This window comes from Babesia bigemina, assembly GCF_000981445.1.
Source record: "Babesia bigemina genome assembly Bbig001, chromosome : III".
In the NCBI taxonomy this organism is placed as follows: domain Eukaryota; phylum Apicomplexa; class Aconoidasida; order Piroplasmida; family Babesiidae; genus Babesia; species Babesia bigemina.
Window position 1 is genome coordinate 1,637,727 of NC_027218.1, and position 19,137 is coordinate 1,656,863.

At 51.1% G+C, this 19,137-nt stretch overlaps 7 protein-coding genes across 7 annotated transcripts; 3 read left to right on the forward strand and 4 right to left on the reverse strand.

Annotated features, from left to right (window-relative positions):
• Nucleotides 1-438: 438 nt before the first annotated feature.
• Nucleotides 439-2,189, forward strand: BBBOND_0306670 (RuvB DNA helicase, putative; the record flags this gene model as incomplete). The annotated part of the gene is made up of 7 exons (XM_012913495.1): nt 439-742; nt 826-1,089; nt 1,128-1,268; nt 1,305-1,465; nt 1,504-1,752; nt 1,788-1,892; nt 1,929-2,189. 7 exons carry the CDS (start codon nt 439-441, stop codon nt 2,187-2,189), a joined length of 1,485 nt encoding a protein of 494 aa, XP_012768949.1.
• Nucleotides 2,190-2,932: 743 nt separating this feature from the next.
• BBBOND_0306680 (hypothetical protein) lies at nt 2,933-3,898 on the reverse strand (the record flags this gene model as incomplete). Its single annotated transcript, XM_012913496.1, has 1 exon — nt 2,933-3,898. The coding sequence occupies one exon, from the start codon at nt 3,896-3,898 to the stop codon at nt 2,933-2,935; it is 966 nt and encodes a 321-aa protein (XP_012768950.1).
• A 2,650-nt stretch (nt 3,899-6,548) lies between these two features.
• Nucleotides 6,549-9,440, reverse strand: BBBOND_0306690 (hypothetical protein; the record flags this gene model as incomplete). Its single annotated transcript, XM_012913497.1, has 1 exon — nt 6,549-9,440. One exon carries the CDS (start codon nt 9,438-9,440, stop codon nt 6,549-6,551), a length of 2,892 nt encoding a protein of 963 aa, XP_012768951.1.
• A 1,119-nt stretch (nt 9,441-10,559) lies between these two features.
• Nucleotides 10,560-11,925, reverse strand: BBBOND_0306700 (enolase (2-phosphoglycerate dehydratase), putative; the record flags this gene model as incomplete). The annotated part of the gene is made up of 2 exons (XM_012913498.1): nt 10,560-11,848; nt 11,886-11,925. 2 exons carry the CDS (start codon nt 11,923-11,925, stop codon nt 10,560-10,562), a joined length of 1,329 nt encoding a protein of 442 aa, XP_012768952.1.
• A 288-nt stretch (nt 11,926-12,213) lies between these two features.
• On the forward strand, nt 12,214-15,338 carry BBBOND_0306710 (hypothetical protein, conserved; the record flags this gene model as incomplete). Its single annotated transcript, XM_012913499.1, has 8 exons — nt 12,214-12,246; nt 12,318-12,814; nt 12,853-13,177; nt 13,213-13,358; nt 13,388-13,617; nt 13,655-14,584; nt 14,624-14,989; nt 15,028-15,338. 8 exons carry the CDS (start codon nt 12,214-12,216, stop codon nt 15,336-15,338), a joined length of 2,838 nt encoding a protein of 945 aa, XP_012768953.1.
• Nucleotides 15,339-15,343: 5 nt separating this feature from the next.
• On the reverse strand, nt 15,344-17,107 carry BBBOND_0306720 (SART-1 family protein, putative; the record flags this gene model as incomplete). The annotated part of the gene is made up of 1 exon (XM_012913500.1): nt 15,344-17,107. The coding sequence occupies one exon, from the start codon at nt 17,105-17,107 to the stop codon at nt 15,344-15,346; it is 1,764 nt and encodes a 587-aa protein (XP_012768954.1).
• A 606-nt stretch (nt 17,108-17,713) lies between these two features.
• On the forward strand, nt 17,714-19,121 carry BBBOND_0306730 (hypothetical protein, conserved; the record flags this gene model as incomplete). Its single annotated transcript, XM_012913501.1, has 4 exons — nt 17,714-18,234; nt 18,270-18,413; nt 18,449-19,014; nt 19,051-19,121. 4 exons carry the CDS (start codon nt 17,714-17,716, stop codon nt 19,119-19,121), a joined length of 1,302 nt encoding a protein of 433 aa, XP_012768955.1.
• Nucleotides 19,122-19,137: the final 16 nt, after the last annotated feature.

Sequence of the window (19,137 nt, forward strand, 5' to 3'; positions counted from 1 at the left end):
CTAAAATGCCAATCCTCTGATCACTCGGTATCGGTAATTTACAGTATTGTAGCCACGAACACGGCTAATGGCAGCTATCTATAATACACACATCTGCAACGGCAAAGCACACAAAAGAAATGCCACAAGGCTGCCCTGATATGTATCTACACGATGCGCGTGACAGTTATAGAGCTGGCACGTTATTTTGTCGCGATATGGAAAATTACAGCAAAAAATACAATGATCAATCATGCGGCTATTTTCGCCGCGTGGTCTGAGACAAACGTGCTACCAGATCGTACGTTAATCGACGTACGATGAGCGAGCCAGTATATTTAGCTAAAAATCCATCTCACTCTTTGGGCGGCGGAACTTTGGCGGGCGCGGCAAGGAGTGGAAGGCCAGCACCATACTCTCGGCGTCTTAGCCCGCGCATATCCCATTTTACGCGGCAATATGGCGGCTATGGGTGTAGTAAAAGATTGCGTGCCAGAGCTAAACACCATCAAGGCGGAAGGAAACGCGCCAAAAGTTTTCAAGGAGAAGATATCCGTGCACAGCCACATCAAAGGACTGGGCGTCAACCCATCCATATTCGAAGTAGACACGGCACTCATTAACTCAACAGGAGATGTTTCTGACCCGAGATACCAGGAATATATCGATTGTTTCGATGTTGGTTGCGGTCTGGTAGGCCAGTACAGGGCGAGGGAGGCTGCGCAGCTCGCGGTGGATATGATAAAGGAGAAGAAAATGGCCGGTAAGCATCCATTAATGTGGCATACATTCGATAGTAATGTCCGTGTGATTGAGTCTAATATGACTTGTCATAATATGTATTAGGAAGGGCGCTACTGCTTGCGGGGCCAAGCGGCAGCGGCAAAACCGCTCTAGCCATGGCCATAGCAAAAGAGCTTAACACATCCGCGCCTTTTACTATCCTATCGAGTACCGAAGTGTTCAGCAGTGAGGTTAAGAAGACCGAGGTCTTGAATGAGGCGTTCCGCAAGTCGATACACATCATTCTGAAGGAGGAAAAACAAGTGTACGAAGGCGAAGTCACCGAACTCGTGGCAGAGGAAACGGAAAATCCGAGCGGAGGATTTGGTACCGTTTAAAACTTAAACCTGTATATCTTATTGCAGCAAAGTGTGTCAGCGCCGTAGTCGTCACCCTCAAAACGGTCAAGGGGACCAAAACTCTGAGGCTGGCGCCGCAGATACACGACCAGATGGTTAAAGAAAAGGTCACGATAGGAGATGTTATATACATAGACGCATCAACAGGTTAGATTAATGACAGATGTGCGACAGATGTGACAGGTCAAGTGCGGCGCTGCGGCAGATGTGATGCATATGCTACTGAGTTTGACCTGGAGGTCGAGGAATACGTTCCTATACCAAAGGGAGATGTATACAAGCAAAAGCAATGCGTGCAAGAAATGTCCCTAAATGACCTCGACGTCGCAAATTCACAACCGACGGTGCGTCGTGCAGAACGTTTTCAAATATACATGCACAGGGTGGGAATGATGTTCTTTCAATGATCAACCAGTATATCAAGCCTAAGAAAACGGAAATAACCGAAAAATTGAGGCTGGAAGTGAACAAGGCCGTAAATCGATACATAGACATGGGTGTTGCGGAGGTGGTACCAGGGGTATTGTACATTGACGAGGTCCACATGTTCGACATTGAGTGTTTTACGTACCTCACGAAGGCATTAGAATCACCGTTGGCGCCCATTGTTATACTTTCGACAAACCGTGGTGTAAGCTGAGAGTTTTACCAAGCTCATGTGTGCAGCTCTGCACAGTTCGAGGTACGGATTCCATAGAACCACATGGAATTCCCGTGGATCTACTCGACCGATTGTTGATCATAAAAACACTTCCGTATACCATTGATGAAGTGAGTGCTGACACATGACGATATATGGTTGTGCAGTTAGTGCAAGTATTGCGCATACGGGGGAAGGCAGAAAACGTGCCTCTAACCGACGACGCCTTGTTACGCTTGGGAGAAATTGGGGCCAATGCAAGCTTGCGCTATTGCATGCAGCTCATTGCGCCCGCAAACATATTGAGAGAAATTGGACAGAGCGATGTACTAGACAGGCGCTTCATAGACGAGGCTGACTCACTGTTCATGGACTGCAAAGTGTCTGCTCAGCGAATCGCACAGCAATCGCATCTTTTCGTATCATAAGCATTGCGCTTTTGTGTAGGAAACTTAATCGCAAAAAATTTATCCACCGTCTTACATTCACCCAGTGATGAACATGACGGATCAATCGCACGTCCAAGGTATGCCAACATAACGCTCACTATTAATGCCGTGTTTTAAGTTGCATTGTGTGCTATAAGTGTCTGCGTATGGCTTAGGCCAATATCCGGGTAAACCAGGGCGGCGCCTCATGCTTCTGGCTTCGACAGCGAGATCTTCGCCACCTTTGTACCGGGGTTTTTAGGTGGCATCCACCCTGTACGGGACATGTGGTGACTCACGGTCATAATCTTCGCGAGTCTTCATGTCCCTCGACACAGATCGGCACGTTGGACGGTGGCACTTGGTTGAAAACTATTCAGTTGTGATACTCCACCGTCTACGTGACTTCGCCTCCTTGTGTCTCCTATAACCAAAAGCTATTGGTTGGTCAGCCATTCCCACGATGGTGATTGTGTTCCTCAGACATCCAGATGATATCGGGCATTTCCACGATTTACTGAGATGATGGGTTGCGGCAATAACTCATATCTAATGGCCACTAATACGCTGTCCTAATACGTCTACGACCTTAACTACCAGATTGCTTGTTAGGTAAACCGATTAGCGGTTCAAAACAATGGGCAGAGGGGATGACAGATTGGACATATATCAACATTTATTAATAAAAGTGTTAAAGAACAGATCCCGCAGTCTTACAAAGACACAGCAAACGATGAGGCACATTAAAGTGGGATAGTGTCACCCATATCCAACACCGTTGGCACCCCAGGATTGTACGTGTTGTTAGATCCGGTGGCAGTGTATGTGCTGGGCGCTTTGCGCAACACATACTTCTTGGGAGGTTTAATGGGCTTCATGTTGATACGATAATCAACTCCAGGTATCGGGTATTTTCTATTTTTGTCAGGTTGCATGGCTGGGTTTTTCAATCCATAGAAAGCCCAGAATCCAGCAAGGTCGTAGATTATGTTCAAGAATTGTCCATCCACAGCTCTCAACGCGCTGGTGACCTCTGGACCACTCAAGCTAGTGCGGATTGCCTGATCTTTATAACCTACAGAATCCAACATATCCCCCAACCCCGGACTATTCATCAAAAACGAAGGCCAGGTAGCTGCAACAGCTGAATCTTTCAGAGAACGCAGGCCTGTGTATAGCATTGGTGCGATTCCTACGAAGACCATTGCACAAGCTCTCGGGTCCTCCTTGCATGACGCATCCCATGTAGCCTCTGAACTGTAAGCAGACTCGTACTGCTCAGGGATTTTGACATCATCCAAGAACATCTCAGTGCCATCCACAACTTCACCTAATTTTTCAATCACGGCTTCAGCCGTAGTGCCCTCGGTCCATATGATGTTCTGGTAATCGCTTTCACGGACATACTCCAAGGCATCAACAAGTTCTTCGCGTCCTTTCCACAGTTTTTCCTCGAGTCGCTTCAACATCCTATCCACATACCACAATCCTCGTGTTCTTTGCTTCCACACGAACTCTTTTGTAATAAGTTTGACTTTCTCGAGAGCTGGCACAACCGCGTTACCGATAGGCTTGTTTGCGAGAAATTTGTGAACTGCTGCACCCAAACCAGTCAGGTTCGTTGTAGCGTCATCTCCCTTCACGGCCAACAACCAATCAATAGCCTCCTTGAGGTTGTGAGGGGCTTCAGTCAACGAAGTGTACACCATTTTGATAACAACTTCTAAATTAACCGACTTCTATAAATGTGTTAATTGTTGGCCTATTGGTAGGGTTGTTAACAAAACAGTCCGCGTGTTTAAATAGCTGTGTCTTAATGGCTGATGAGCACAACGCAAGTACCGTCGCCTTCTAATGACTGCGTGTCTAATTAAAATTTACAAATAACCTTCTGTTCACCGTATAGGTGGACGTTGGAATATGGCGACAACCTAGCTGTCTTGTCTTATAGAGCTCCACACCACTAACGTGGCATGCAGTACGCGAGTCACTGGGTAGACAAGTTTAACGCAAAATCGCACATACAGGACCCGGAGATGTTAGCACCATTTTAGGTGACACTCGAATGTTAAAAATGATACGATGGGTCGATGACAGTTTTATTTAGAGTACGCAGAGTCTTGCGGAGCTTGTTCGTTACCAACACTGCAGTCACATGGGGAAGGCAGACACTCCTCGTACTGTCTTCCGTGATTAACGTAAATCTTCTTGTGCTCAGTGGACGACACAATTATTTCTAGCGCTTGTCAGCACATGACAACCGGACGTTAGTGTACATTAGTTCACATACGTTCCAAACGCTTATTGACAAGGCCGCGATCATCGATTGTCCGTGAATCAAGCACGCCACTGTGCTTCGGAGCAGAAACTATACTCAGGCGGTGTTCCGTGTATTTGAGTCCTTACGACACGCAGATTTTGGAGTAAACGCTGGTTTCTGTGAATATCGTCAACATTTAAGTCGCACATATTTCGTCCCAAACTTGGTGGCACCGATACCGCGTCTAATACAAATCAGCAGGGTCACACATTTTGTCAACGGCATCAAAATAGGTCTTGATGAACTGCAAGGGAATCCATTACATCACAGTGGCTCCTGTGAATATAGATTAGCGTGCCTTCAACGGAACATAACTTCTTCGTCGTATTCCATCGATCTTTTGCCGTCATTACCGCATTTTGATAGTGTCAAACATGCGCATAACGGTAACTAAACCTCCAAAAAAGCATCCCAAATAATGTGTGTTATATATCTGGATCCCTAGCTCAGTCGTCATGCTACGCTGGGTTGCTCAGTGTGTGGAAACCTTGCAGCATGAATTGCTTGGACGGAATGCAAGCACATCAATGCAGTCGGTGTGCAGTAAATGTGCAATACGCCCCCTTGAATCGTCGTATCATCTATTTGAATCATTGCACGCATGTCGGCACGGGTACACAAATGCCTCAGCGAATGTAATACTGGTAACCTAGCATTAACCACATTCACTCACTTCTTCTATTTTCCCAATCTATATGGGCACAGTGTTGTAAATCATAACTTGTCCATATGGTTGTTGTTGTAATTAAAATGGCCATATTTACCGTTGTGATGCCGAAATCATGCACAACAGCCAGCTTACGATTCCGCGCGTCTATTCGGTATTCGGGTCGACAGTGTTATTTTGATTACTATGTTATAGCTGTAACGGCTTTGTGTGTGATAAATGTGCCTATAATTGGGCATATTAAATCGTTCAACGCTTTAGAGCAATAGCAGCGTAAAAAGGCGATGAGTTGTCAGGCGAGTTCAGTGTACTTTGTTTACCAGAAATTCGCATTCATAGCAACCGAACGCATTGATATTAACGCAACTTTCACATTTCCCAAAAAGTAATTAACAAAAAGGGTCCTACGCCTGCGTTTTTCGCACCGGCGTGCCACGCCAAGTTGTATTCTAAAATACGTCTTTCACGTCCAGATATGTCTAGTTGATTGGACTGGAAGTTGATTAATCATTGCTTCAAACTTGTCATTTTGAATTCTTAAAAGCGCATGTAGTTATACATACCTTACTGCTCTCTATTCATCAATGTCAACGTTTACTTCGTGAAGAGTCGACAAATCCTTACAATTGTACTTGTAACATCTCAGTCACGCTGCTACCGAAGAGTATGATAATCGTGGCATCTACCCAACAACACTTCTCTTAAGTTGCTTAGGCAAAATTATAATAACTGCATATATTTCTCGCATCCAAAAACTATAATCGGCATCTTGATCATTTTTCGAATGATGAACATCCTACCATGAGACATTGGGTTATTAGCCCTCAGCCTTCCCTTCCAGCTGTGTGGTATATCAGCCGAATGTGGCATTGAAAATCTCACCTCGATATTTGCAGAATGAATCAGAGTTGTATGATTGCGCATATCAATTGGTACTATGTTAAGCGTGTATGAGCTTACGAATTCATCCCAGCATCGAATATCAATGCTCTTCCAATACGACCATCCACTGCCCCTTGGTCACGTACCAACATCACCGCATTTTCTGAACTACAGTGACAGGTTACATATATCATCCATTTTTGTTTGTAGGAGACATTGCGGAATTTTTGATTCGTGAAAATATAAGAAGACATCCGTACTGCAGCGTCTTGATTTTGTTTGCACAAAAGTTTTTAGGACCTCGTTACAATTCATGTTATTGGATGGGTAAATGTGATTTGCACTAATTATAAATAACTGTATTAACACAAGAAGATGTTCAGTTCGAGACAGACAAGCGTGTAGTATCCTAAACGGTTAGTTCCTCTGACATCATCAGACACCAACACGAACTATGACAATTAAACTCTGTCATTGACAAAAAGATTTACTACATCTGAGCTACCCATTCCTTGGAGTAGTAGTTCTCGATCTGGATGGTGGATAGGATGACCCCCTTGATGGTGACGCACCGGCACTCCAACGGCGGGGTCTGGTGCAGGGTCTCCCCGGGTCCTATACGAGCACTGTCGAACTTCAGTGTGACAAAGTGATTAGTTCGAGACGCTACCAAAGACTGGCTGATGTCCATCAGGTTCTTCACTTCACCGTTCACCGAGACTTGGTAGAAGCAATTCGGTGGGTCCAGGACGTAAGGAGCTGGGCAATAGAATGCCGCTTCTTCAGCAGCCTGAATGTTGATCTTGCATCCGAACTGGAGTTGTCTGTAAGTGTCGTATAGTTTGGGTGTCTCGGGCTTGAAAAACATATCTCTTGAGTCAGTAATTCCGCACCCTTGCATGTACGGGTCTGTCATCTCTACGTCAATTTGAACTACGTTCCATGTGTAATCCTCTAACGGTGCTACAGGCGGGGGAATATCAGCTGCCAATGCGTTATCGTTGACTTGACCAAAATCTGATTCTGATAGCTCCTTACCGCAAACGAATGTTATTGGCACGTACTCCGAGTGATCTGGATCCTTAGATACCAAAATTGCGCCGCTATTGGATGTAATCGCCAAATCACAATATTCGTCTGTATATTCTGAAATACTGATGTCGAGTCCACCTTTTGTACCAGCGATTCTCTCTCCGTTCAACTTTGAAATCAGCATAGGCCCATATGTGGTCGTATCTACTTTGTAATGGTGATGTCGAGGATAATCTGGTAACCATGTAGGTGGTACTACGGCGTCATTCTCATCGTCGTAAACCCCCTCATCCAGAACACACCGCATTAAGATTTTAGTGCCAGAGTGTAATTTTATAGGTATCTGGGGCATGTTGTGTAGCATAATTGATTGCATATGAGTGTGATCGCCGTAAAATAATGCCACCTCATTCCAAGGCAATAATGAGTAAGGCATCAACCATTGGTATGCGGCTTCACGACTTACTGTGTAAGTATACTCTTCATAACGGTTTGATCGCAAAACAAGTCTAGATGTTTCGTATCCATGTTCATCAACACAACTGCAGGCGTGACTGACGGGGACATTTTGGAAGCTCATGTCGAATACCTGAAATCCTCGAACGGGGTAAAGTGTCGCATTGCGCACAGATGTAGGAAATGGCGCAACCTGATTGGACGAAATATCGTATCCTGTGGACTCGCAATTGTTTGGAAACAGATCCTCATTGCGTCCGCATTGAATGCCGGCTTGCTGCTCGCCACTACTGACATTTACCAGCCATTCAGATGTTAACGCCATACCATTCCCCACGACTTTAATTGCAAGAGACTCACTGTCATTTGCCGGATCAAACATACCTGGTTTCCATCGGTCACAACCAATAATATTGTAGCGATAGGTAGGCGCAAATGAGACGTTCACTACAGCGCGTATCTTTTCAAGAACATTTTCGTTTCTAGATATGAATGTCCAATGATATAAAAACGAGTTGTATCCACTTCGTAACGCCAGAGGTTTGTCCATACGGTACTTCAGCTTGACCTCTCCTCCCTCCATTTGTGAAACATCTACCTCGAACGCACCGCCAGTTAATGCATCCTGGATCAAGATTTCGTCGTAAAGATCGATGTCATAAATCGTTTGTCTTTGGCGTAATATCAAAGATACGTCCGGCTTGAATTCAGTTTCGTATTCATGGATAGATGGCAGTTGCGAGAATGGGGCTGTCAAAGCATCCTCCTCAACGTCGCCGTCTTCTTCGAATTCCAAGTCAGCAGCAGCCGACTTGACTGTCTGTTTTGGCAACTTTATGGTCAACGTAGCACCCGGATGTAACATCACTGAACACCAGGGGCCACTAATAGGATTGAACCTGTTACGGGCAATCATGCTGGTTATGTCACAAATGTATTCAGTTTTCCAACGGACCTCTATCCTTGCTTTCACCCTACCCGTTTTCGGATTTATGCACCTACATTCGCCTTTGAATGCCCGTAATGCTAATCCATCAAAATATTGCGCTATAACCCATTTTCCACGATGATTAAAATTCCTATATAAATGTGGTGTAGGAGCAGTCACAACTCCGTCCGTCTTGTCCAAGAGATACTTCATGCAATCATCAGGTTCAATACGCCCTTGACAAATGAAGCCTATGGGCAATTCTGACATCGGATCTACCATACACGACCGTGTGCCCGTTTCGGAGTCCACGGTAACATTATCCGAAGCAAAAAGTGGTGAGGGACGGCTTCCACAGCCCTGCATAAGTTTGTGCTTGCGGCCTCTGTGCAAGAATACCACACCCAAGCTTCCCCCTATCTTGGCTATTTCGTCAACCAATGGCGTTCTCGGTTCCCATGGATGAGCGTCTATTTCAGCAAAACCATCGAGGCTAGCAAGTTGGGCTTGCAGCGCCTCACTCAATACCAAACCTCTAGGACCACAAATGAACACGAAACGATTCTCGGTGATGGCGTATATATAGTCATCCATTAGATCAATATGCAAGTCTGTTTGCGACGGCCTTGACGTTTTCCAAAAATTTAAGCGTCGTATTTCCGTAATCACTACCGTCGACAAAGGGACAGAGTGAAATTCGCCATTTTCAATCACATATGTTTCGAGACAAAAGTTATGATCCGCGGTTGGTTGGGGATGCCATACATACTCAATACCGTTTATTTGGCGTGGGCACATAAGAGTTGCCATCCCAAGGTCATCCATGTTTATGTGGGATGCAACTAGGGCATCGGCAACCAAAGATCTCAGACTACTACTAAAATCATATTGCAATGCGTTTATGAATTTAATAAACTGCAGAATTATAGCGCAAATTGCCAACGGGGCTCCTATAAATTTCGCCATGTTTATAATTTAAGTCCGACGATAGACAAAAATAATCCTGAGTAAAAATGACCTTCAACCAACTTAAAACGCATGAATATATGCATTAGCTAATAAGTAAGGCTGAGTATTTTTTTTCGAGTAGTGGCAGTGAAGATCCCATCTCCCCAGCTAGCTGGCTTGTTACGGAAGAATTTTCCTTAAAAAATAAGCAAGACTAAAAATTTTGAATATTAGACAACAGTGTTCATTTTATGTCATTGATAACGTTTTTAATGCAATCTATAAAACTAAAATTATTACATGAGGCATGGTTGCCCTTCCCGAGAAAATTCTCAACAAGATACCCATTATTTGGCGATACATTATCATCGCAATGTTATCACCATTCTCGACATGGCGATTTACAGCGCATATAACGTTGTGGAGACGATGTCATAGGAGCGTGAAAGGCGCCAATGCTTTTTAAAGGATCAGACGATGTCCATGGTTGTACCAAATGTTGTGACGTGGAAAGGAATTGTGAAACGATATTATAATATGCACCTACTAGCACTTAGCATCTCTTATCGCACATTTACCACATCCAACGCGAATGTAGAGCAACAAACTCATACGTTGCGAAGAGTGACGTGAAACAAAGGTAAGAGTACGACTCTAGCAGACCCTCTGACCCTAACTAGATGGATGCCCGCATGAATTGCACCAGTAACGATCGGCAACAAACCGACGTGGATCCCGCAACCAGTATCAGCGTGAGGCGGCAGCCCCGCGAAATCGAAAACCGGGCCTAGCCAGATGGCACACTATAAAATGAGAGAACGTACTAATAATCAGCTATAGAATGGGTCGAATAAGTTTCTGCATACAGTGGATAAAACGTCAACCACGTGTCTATAACTACCGTTAAAGGAGGTCAACAAACCACTTTGAAATCTGTAAGGAAGAAACGACTAGGCGAGGCGAATGTTAAAGTGCAGCAGGCACAAACGTTGTCCAACGGGGACAACCATACTCACCCAAGTACAATACATACACAGCAAAACCAAATACCAGTATAGATATCACGAGAATGCAACGTGCAGGCAAGAGATGATTAATTAACCACAGATATTGGGAGACGGAAGTTACGCAAATCGCTCAGTTTCCGCAAGTGCGGAAGGCAGCGCCAGCGTAGCGAGCACGGGAACCAAGCTGTTCCTCAATGCGGATCAACTGGTTGTACTTGGCGTTGCGCTCGCTGCGGCAGGGAGCACCAGTTTTGATCTGGCCTGTGCCGAGGGCGACAACGAGGTCGGCAATGAAGGTGTCCTCAGTCTCACCGGACCTGTGGGAAACCATCACACCCCAGCTGTTAGCGTGACTCAAAAGACAAGCGTCGATGGCCTCGGTGACAGATCCGATCTGGTTGACCTTCAACAAAAGAGCGTTGCAAGCCTTCTTGGCAAGGGCAGTCTCGATACGCTTGGGGTTAGTGACAAGCAAGTCGTCACCCACAATCTGAACGGCAGCGCCGATCTCGTCCGTCAACATCTTGTAAGACTCCCAGTCGTCTTGGTCGAAGGGGTCCTCAATGGAGACGATGGGGTACTTCTGGCAAAGCTCCTTGTAGTAGGCGACCATTTCGGGGCCAGACTTCATGCAAGGCTGCTCGCACTTGAAACCCAAGTTGTAAGAACTAGACTCTTTGACGTAGAACTCGGAGGCAGCGACGTCCATGGCAATCTTGACCTGGCCGTCAAAGCCGGCCTTCTTGATGGACTCAACCAAGAGGTCAAGGGCCTCCTCAGCAGACTTGATGTTGGGCGCGAAACCACCCTCGTCACCCACGTTGGTCGCGTCCTGGCCGTACTTGGCGTTGATGACCTTCTTCAGGTTGTGGTATACTTCGCAACCCATGCGAATGGCCTCCCTGAAGGAAGGAGCGCCGACGGGGAGGATCATGAACTCCTGCATGGCGAGGCTGTTACCGGCGTGGGAACCACCGTTGATGACGTTCAGGCAGGGAACTGGGAGGATGTAGTTGTCAGTCGGCTTGCCGGCAAGCTCAGCGAGGTGCTGGTACAGGGGGACCTTCTTGCTCTCGGCGGCGGCGCGGGCAGCGGCCATGGAGACAACCAAGATAGCGTTGGCTCCGAGGTTTGACTTGCAGTGACCCCACTCGTTCATGCTACCGTCCAACTTCTTGACCATGAGGTCGTCCAATCCCTTCTGGTCACGGACATCATGACCCTTCACACCGGCGGCGATGGTGGTGTTGACGTTGTTGACGGCCTTCAACACACCCTTGCCAAGGTAGCGCGCTTTGTCACCATCACGGAGCTCTAGGGCCTCGTAGATGCCGGTGGAGGCGCCGGAAGGGCAGGCAGCCCTGAAGAGACCGTCAGCGGTGGCGAGGTCAACCTCGACCGTGGGATTTCCACGGGAGTCTGCGTAATGTGCAACACACAGGGCAGATAAACATACCAAGAATTTCGCGAGCATGAATCGAAGTAATCGAAGCCATTGTTAGAGTTTGCTGTTGGAAATGAAAGTGATGTTGCCCCCGGTGCCAAGCAGCCCCCCCCGCGCGTTTGGGCTCCCCGAATAGCACTACCCCGCGGTGCCAAATAGACGCGGCCCCCGCTGCAGCCTCGAGAATAAGGCGGGGACTCTAGGCCTGCGCCGTAGTGCGAGAGCGCCGCGGAAGAGACGAAGTTAGACATCCATCGCACACCACGGTGACACTGGAAGGACGTCACCGAAGACCCGCGCCAGTAAGCTGTCAGACATCGCGTTACAAACGCTCCTAAATATGGAGAATCGCGAATCGTATGAGGATTTGCAGGTTAGTGGCTGACTGCCGAGGTGACACGAAAGAGCTGTACACACCAGACACGACGGCTGACAACGTCGCAGGCCAAAATCGCAGACTACCGTGAAAAGATCCAGCTCGTACAAGAGGCGCTAGAGCAGGACCCTGACAACGATGAGCTCAAGGCCCTGCAGGCTGACCTTCTGGAGGTCATCCAGCTCACCGAGGACCTCATCCAGTACAAGAGGCAGAATGAAGCCACGGCGATCTCCACCGCTGCGGCCGCCGAGGCGCCAGAGCCTGAGGAAGCGACGTCCGCAACAGGCGGGAATGCGCAATTTCTGGGTATGTCCGCCGCTGCAACCACACGGGGGTCATGCAATGCAGGGCGTATATGCGTAGTGCTCTACAATGGGAAGCAAAAGTTCGGGCAGATCATCCAGCTCTTGGGCGATTCGCCGAGCGACCAGGTTGTCATCCAGCTGGTGGGTTCGGGCGAGCAGTGCGCCCTGGCAGCCAAGGACCTCAAGCTCGTGGACGCGCCTGCGCCCGACCTTTGCAAGCCGGGTACCCTGGTCCAGGTGCTGTACTCCGAGGATGGGTAAGTATGCGCGTCAATTGGCAAACACGAATTGCTAGGCGATGGTACGACGCGGTGATTAACAGGGAGACCGAGACCGGATACGTCATCACGTACAAGGATTACAACATCTCCGAGGAGGTGGCGCGTGATTGGGTGCGGCTCAAGATCAGACAGGATGCCAAGTCCAAGGAGGTGAAGGAGATAGTGACGCCCGCGGGATACCGAATCCCGGAGAATCTCATCATCAAACAGAACGACAACGAGAAGGAAAAGATGAGGAAGAAGAAGCTCGTGCAAACCCTAAAGAAGCAGCAGAAGGCCGAAAGGATCGAGTCCGAGGCTAACCAGCGTGCCAACAGCTGGCGGAAGTTCCAGGAAAAGGTACGCTTTGCGCCGCTCGTAACAGCACCGTGCAGGCTGGCAGCAAGAACAAGAGCGGCTACATGACCGGCAAGCGCGAAGGCTCCATCTTCAGCAGCACAGACCAGGACACATCGCTCAGCGCACCCAACATTTTGTACAACTCTTTCGTGCCTCGCAAAAAGTTCGACTTCAACGAACGGTTCTAGAGGGGCACACACCGCAACGCAGTCAATATATATATCGCAACACATTAAAGCACATGGCAGAGAGCGGGACGCAAAGCGCCGCTTTCAACGGCGTCAAGGGCGCCTGCCACATCAGCGATGGCTTTCTGTTCTTCGAGACGGAGAGCGGCAAGTTCAAGTGGTCCTTCTCGACGTGGATACGGTCTGAGAAGTCGAAGAAGGCCGCAAAGGTCAGGCTGACGTTCACCGAGGGCCCTCTTAAATTGACGCCAGGTAAAACACCGCCTCAATTACCCACCAGCACGCTCAGATGACGCGCACGCTGAAGCCCTGGAGAAGGCTGTGATCGTTGTGGACTTCGGTGACGACAGGGACGTTCTTGAACGCTTCTGCAGCCAAGTATCGCAAGAATCCGCGCCAGTTAAGGTGCCTAAGGTCGTTCCGGAGGTTCCGGAGGCGCCTCGCAAGGCACCTCAGGAGGTAGTGGCAACCGCGGCACCGGTGCTGCCAAAGGAGGACCACAAAAGCATAATCCACAGAAACAAGCAACGGCTTTTACAGGCCGGAGGAGACGTTGCCCAACTGTATCAGCAGTTGGTTGAGGCTGAGGAAGGCTCTGCGGAGGGCGTTGTGTCGCCGGACGACTTCTGGAGCCACCACAGCGTGGACCTTATCGCATCACTCGAGCAACCGGAGGCCCCGTCGCACCTAGACGGGTTCATCGCAATACCGCCAAGCAGCGAATTCGTGAATGGGCACAGGCTCTACCGGTACAATCCCGAGCTGGGCAGGGCGCTCCTGGCGGAAGACGAGACCATCCGAACGCTCCACCAAAAGTTCGTGCATGAGCGGCAATACCCCGCCGAAAGCTTCTGGAAACGCATACTGCAATCGCGTCACTTCTATCACATTATTGGGGAGAAGATTCCCGAAAACCAGGTGTTGTACGATGATATCAAGGGCGTACCGATCAAAAGCTTCGAGCAGCCTCAACCCGCTGTGGGCTCGGTGCTGCAGCAGGTCGACCCGTTGAGCGATGTGATACGCGTGGACGACTTGACGAAGCGCAAGCCGTCTGCTTCGTCAGTCGCCAAAAGGTTTGGAGACCAGGTGGCGGTCGACTCCAAGCCGTCCATCGTCGACCGGTTCAACGCACATGCTGCCAAGATCATTGACGGGTGCAGCCGTCCAAGCATCCTGATGGACTGCAAGGTGGACCCGAAAACGCTGGAGGAACGGGGTGAGTCAGACTTGCGTGGTTGCGAACATGCGCGCGCAGCGGAAACCGAACGCAAGCGTAAAATCGCGGACGTTTACTTTCACGACCTATCGACGCAGTACGACCAAAGTACTGATGACATGTGCATCATACAGGGGCTGAACATGCCCGGTTACGCCAGCAGCCGGTCGAACTCCTTCGACGAGCAACGGGGCGACCACAGGGAGCCCGTTAAGAAAATCGCCTTCAAGATGCGCACCAACGCGGACATGGCGCGCGAGATCAGCCAATCCGTCGAGGAAATGCGGCGGTTCGACATAATAAAGTATATCCGGCGGCCGATGAACGACGACACCGCCAGCAGGCGCATGTTCATCCTCAACACCAAGCTCTGCCAGTCGGAAAAGATCACCCAAACGGTGCCTCGTAAGTCAACCCCGCCACTTCCTTTAACCACCGCTCAGTGGAGTACGACGACACGACCGTGAACAGGATGCGCCAGTACCAGATGAGCATCATGGAGATTCTGCAACTCTACTACAAGACCCTGCTGCCCGAGGAGCAGAAGCGGCTGAAGCTGCTCATTGCGATTCGGCAGCTGAAGGGTAAGCTGGAGGGCCAGCAGGAGTTCGGCATTTCTGCCTACGCCGCGAAGCCGCTCCAGACGGGCCTCATGAACCAGATCACTGCGGTGGAGGTCTATGATACAAAATTGAAAGCGTTCGTCGCGGACCTCAGGAACCAGGCGCAGCAGCGCATAGTTAAGCCTAAGTGAGCGGTTCACATGCCGGGCGTGTTGCCGCTGAGCACCAGGTGCGATGACTTTGACTCCGCCTGATGGGTGAGTAGCGCCTTCATGGTGGGCAGCCCCTCCAGCGGGTTGAGCTTCGACATACGCTCTGAAACACTGTAAATTACAAATGCGCAAAACTCACCGCGTTCTATCCGCTTGATCTTACGCTCCTGCTTGTTCAGTCCCGGTTTCTTCCCGTGGAAGCTCCAGGATATCTGTCGGAACGCCTCCTTGGGCGACAGTCGGCGGCCGTACTCGTCCAGATAGTGCAGCGTGATGTCCTTTCCCACCTCCGACAGATCCTTCTTATCCTCGATGATGTCGCCCTTCTCCTTCAGGTATGCCAGCGCCGCCGCTATACCCGAGGTCATCGGGGCGCTGTTGTCGACGCTGCCGTCGGGGTACTCCACCGTGTCGTCAGCGTCATCGTCGGCTGCCTCTGCACCCGACGCTTTAGAGCCGCGCTGGCTGGCACGCTGAACTGTGATCTCCTCCTCGTACTGCCTGGGCTTAACTGCTTTTATGAGCTCGGACGTGGCGTTGATCTGGAGCCCGGGTGCGTCGGCGACGACCGCCCCCGTGTCTATAACGCTGGTGCGTACTGCGGTCTCCGCAACTTGCCCAGGTTCCTCGGTTTTGACCGTGGAAAGAATGCGATTGCGATGTTTAGACAGCTGGGCGTAGAGGTGGTCGCACTCCTCCACATCGTCCATGTCCAGCGTCACGCGCTTCACGATCTGCGACGGAGCAACTTCATCCGCCGCTGCTGGACTATCCGCTTGTGCCGAACTTCTGGCGTTTGTGGAACCGGAACTGAAAACCTTGTCCCAGTTCACCGGACGATGGCGATTCTTTAACAGATCCTTCTTGCGCTGCAGCCCGCCGAAGTCAAAACTCTCCTCGGTAGGCTGTGTCAACATCGTGGCGGCCTTCTTGGGAGCCGGTTCCACGCCGCTGTCCAAATCCACGTAGAACCCTCGCTTGCCTCCCGCCAGGTTGGAAAGCGTGGACCCCTGGTACTCCTCCACCGCCCGGTCGTACTTGCGCAGGATGTCTGTCTTCCCGTCAGCGTCTTCCTCCTCCTCGTAGGGGTTGTACTCCGCAGTTTCTCCGCCGGCGCCGCGACTACCGCCCTTGAGGTTAACGCCGCCGCGCTTGGCGAGCTCGGGGTTTTCCAAAAAGTTCACCTCCGCGACACCCGCCGACTCGGCCTCCAGCACGCCCACATCGGCCAGCGTGAGCACAACCTCCTTGCCGGAATCCAACGGCAGCTCGTCGACTTTGTGCAGTACCTTCAGCTTGGCGCCGCTCTTGACTGCTGAAGCCGTCCGCTTCGGCGGCGCGGCCGGCGCGACGGGCTCCTCCTCTTCGTCGTCGCTGTAGTTCAGCGTGCCCATACGTTTGCGGCGGTGGATCGCGGCCATTCGGCGTGACCACGCCTCCACATCGAGCGAGCTGTAGGCGCCGTCTACCGCCCCGGCTTCGCCATCGACACCCGGTGGCGCCAAGTCATCGCTCTTCGCCAACAGGTCGGCGATTCCGCCGCCTTCGATCAGGCGCTTGCGCGCCGCTACGCTCTCATCTATTTCGTCGTTGTCTACCGCCTTGGTTTCCGGCGCCTTGGCGGCACTCCCCTCCGCGGCTGGAGTGGAATCACGCACCGCCAGCGGCTTCAGACCCAGCTTCAGCCGGATCGCGTTCGTCTCCTCTATGGAGCAGGACAGCGCGCCATCGCCCCCGGGGAGCTCCATTTTTTTATGTGCGATTTACATTACTGTGCTATTGCCTCGCTCGTGGTGCGCGCGCCCTCGGCAAGGGTCTACGGTCACACACTTCGCGCAACCAACGACGCAGTTTGGATTCCGAATGCACTACTATAGCGGCTAAATATCGCGTGCCCACAGGCAAGGTGATTTCATGCAGGGAATCAACGAGAATCCACGGCACTGCGCGATCGAGTGGTTGCGCCAAAAAAAGCTATGCACGCAGGAAGGCGCTCGAGTAACACCGCATTTGTATCCTATCTCTATGTATAAGTGAGCACCCGCTTCGTCCGAAGTCGGTCGCTGTGCTCCGTTGAGTGCTATGTCTGTTTGGACATACACAGCAACGGCGTTAAGCGCCGTGCATTTCGCTGTCCTAAGCCTCATACTGATAACATACAGCGCGGATACTGCCCGCAGCATCCCGCAGATTCAGGAGCGAATCGTGCGCAGGTGGCAGAGTGCGCCCGTATTATTCTTGTTGACATCTACCCTACAGGCAGGTCGCGAGCGGAAGACGCCGCACACCTTAGGCGCTCGCAATCCCCAACGACACTCAGGCACTGGCGATGTTTAAAGACACACGACGTTCAAATGGCGCTTAATTCCGAAGAAGGGCGGCCCGCAGTAGGGGAGCAGGAAGACTCGGGCCTGCACGGGGACAGCCGCGCTGGAGTCGTCGCAGGGGCCCCTGCGGTGGACGGCAGCGGCCTTTCAAGCGAATCGATGGGCGAGCAAATAGCGGCGAGCTCGCGGGAGCAGCCCGCGAAATCTGCGACGAGATGGGAGGACGCTGTGTTGGCGACGCAGACAGCCGTCACTGAGCACCTGGAGAGCTTCAAAGTGAAGGCGGAAACGCCGATACCCGCCAGCACGATGCCGTGCATTTTGGACGAGAACACCAAGGTGGTGGGCGAGACGCAAGAGGGCCAGCAGGGTCCGGCGGGACAGGGCCCGGGTGCGGTGCTGTTCGACTCGTACTACCAGCTGCCGCCGAAGGAGCTAATCGCGTTAGCGGCTTCTGCCACGAGGTCGTGCAGCCTCTTCTCGTTCAGGAAGGATGAGAGGCGCTCGGCACGTCGCGCCAAGGCGGATGATCCGAGGTCTAAGAATAGGTACGTCGCGAGCGCTCCTAGTCACACGAGAGCAGCGTTGGCCACGAGGACGGGCGCCATGGCAACCTCATTCCGTACGAACCGCTCTTGGAGCCCATGAACATACCCGGTCACGATCAGCCCCTGGAGCCGGAGAACGGGCACGGGAAACCACACCACTCCCACGGCCACGAGCAAAGGTAGGATGTTGCTTCGACCGCGTCACTCGTTGCAGAAGCGGTGGCGCCAACCACCCCAAGCACCCCGGGCGCCAGCGGGAGCACACGCACCCGAAGGGGGGCGCGCACATGCCAGGCGACAGGAAGCCGAAACACACGGACGGGCAACCGTTGCCGTCTAAGCAAAACACGAAGGCGAAAGGGCCTGCTGGTGGCGCCGGCAGGTGGAGCGCGCCGAAGCCCACTGACGGCATATTCTCGCTGGGCAGCCTGCGGCCCGAGAGCCCGAGCGCGACTCCGAACACGGCAAACGATTCCCACGCAATGTCTTTCAAGAACCTCAGCCAGATGGTGCATGACCTGCATATCAAGAAGACGGTTTCGCTCAGGCACAGCGACGACGTCATGAACATGACCCCGCAGGATGTGTCCAACTTCACTTTCATCGACGAGGAGTCGCACATCCCGCTGAAGAGCTCGCAGTTCAGCAAGTTCTTCAGCGTTGTGGGTCAGCAGCACAAGGCCGGTAGGTTCCCCGTGGCGCAAGCGACAATCGGCGCAGAGCAGGCGAGGCTTGCCGCGCAAGGCGAGGGATCGGACATACCAGGAATGAATGTAGCAGGTGAGCAGGCGCGCATTTCACCACACACCCGTGCAGGGGACGCGAAAAATCGCGAACGGGCCAGCCAATTACTGCAGCAGATGCTGGCCAGGAAGACATCACCATAACACACGCAGCGCCAGT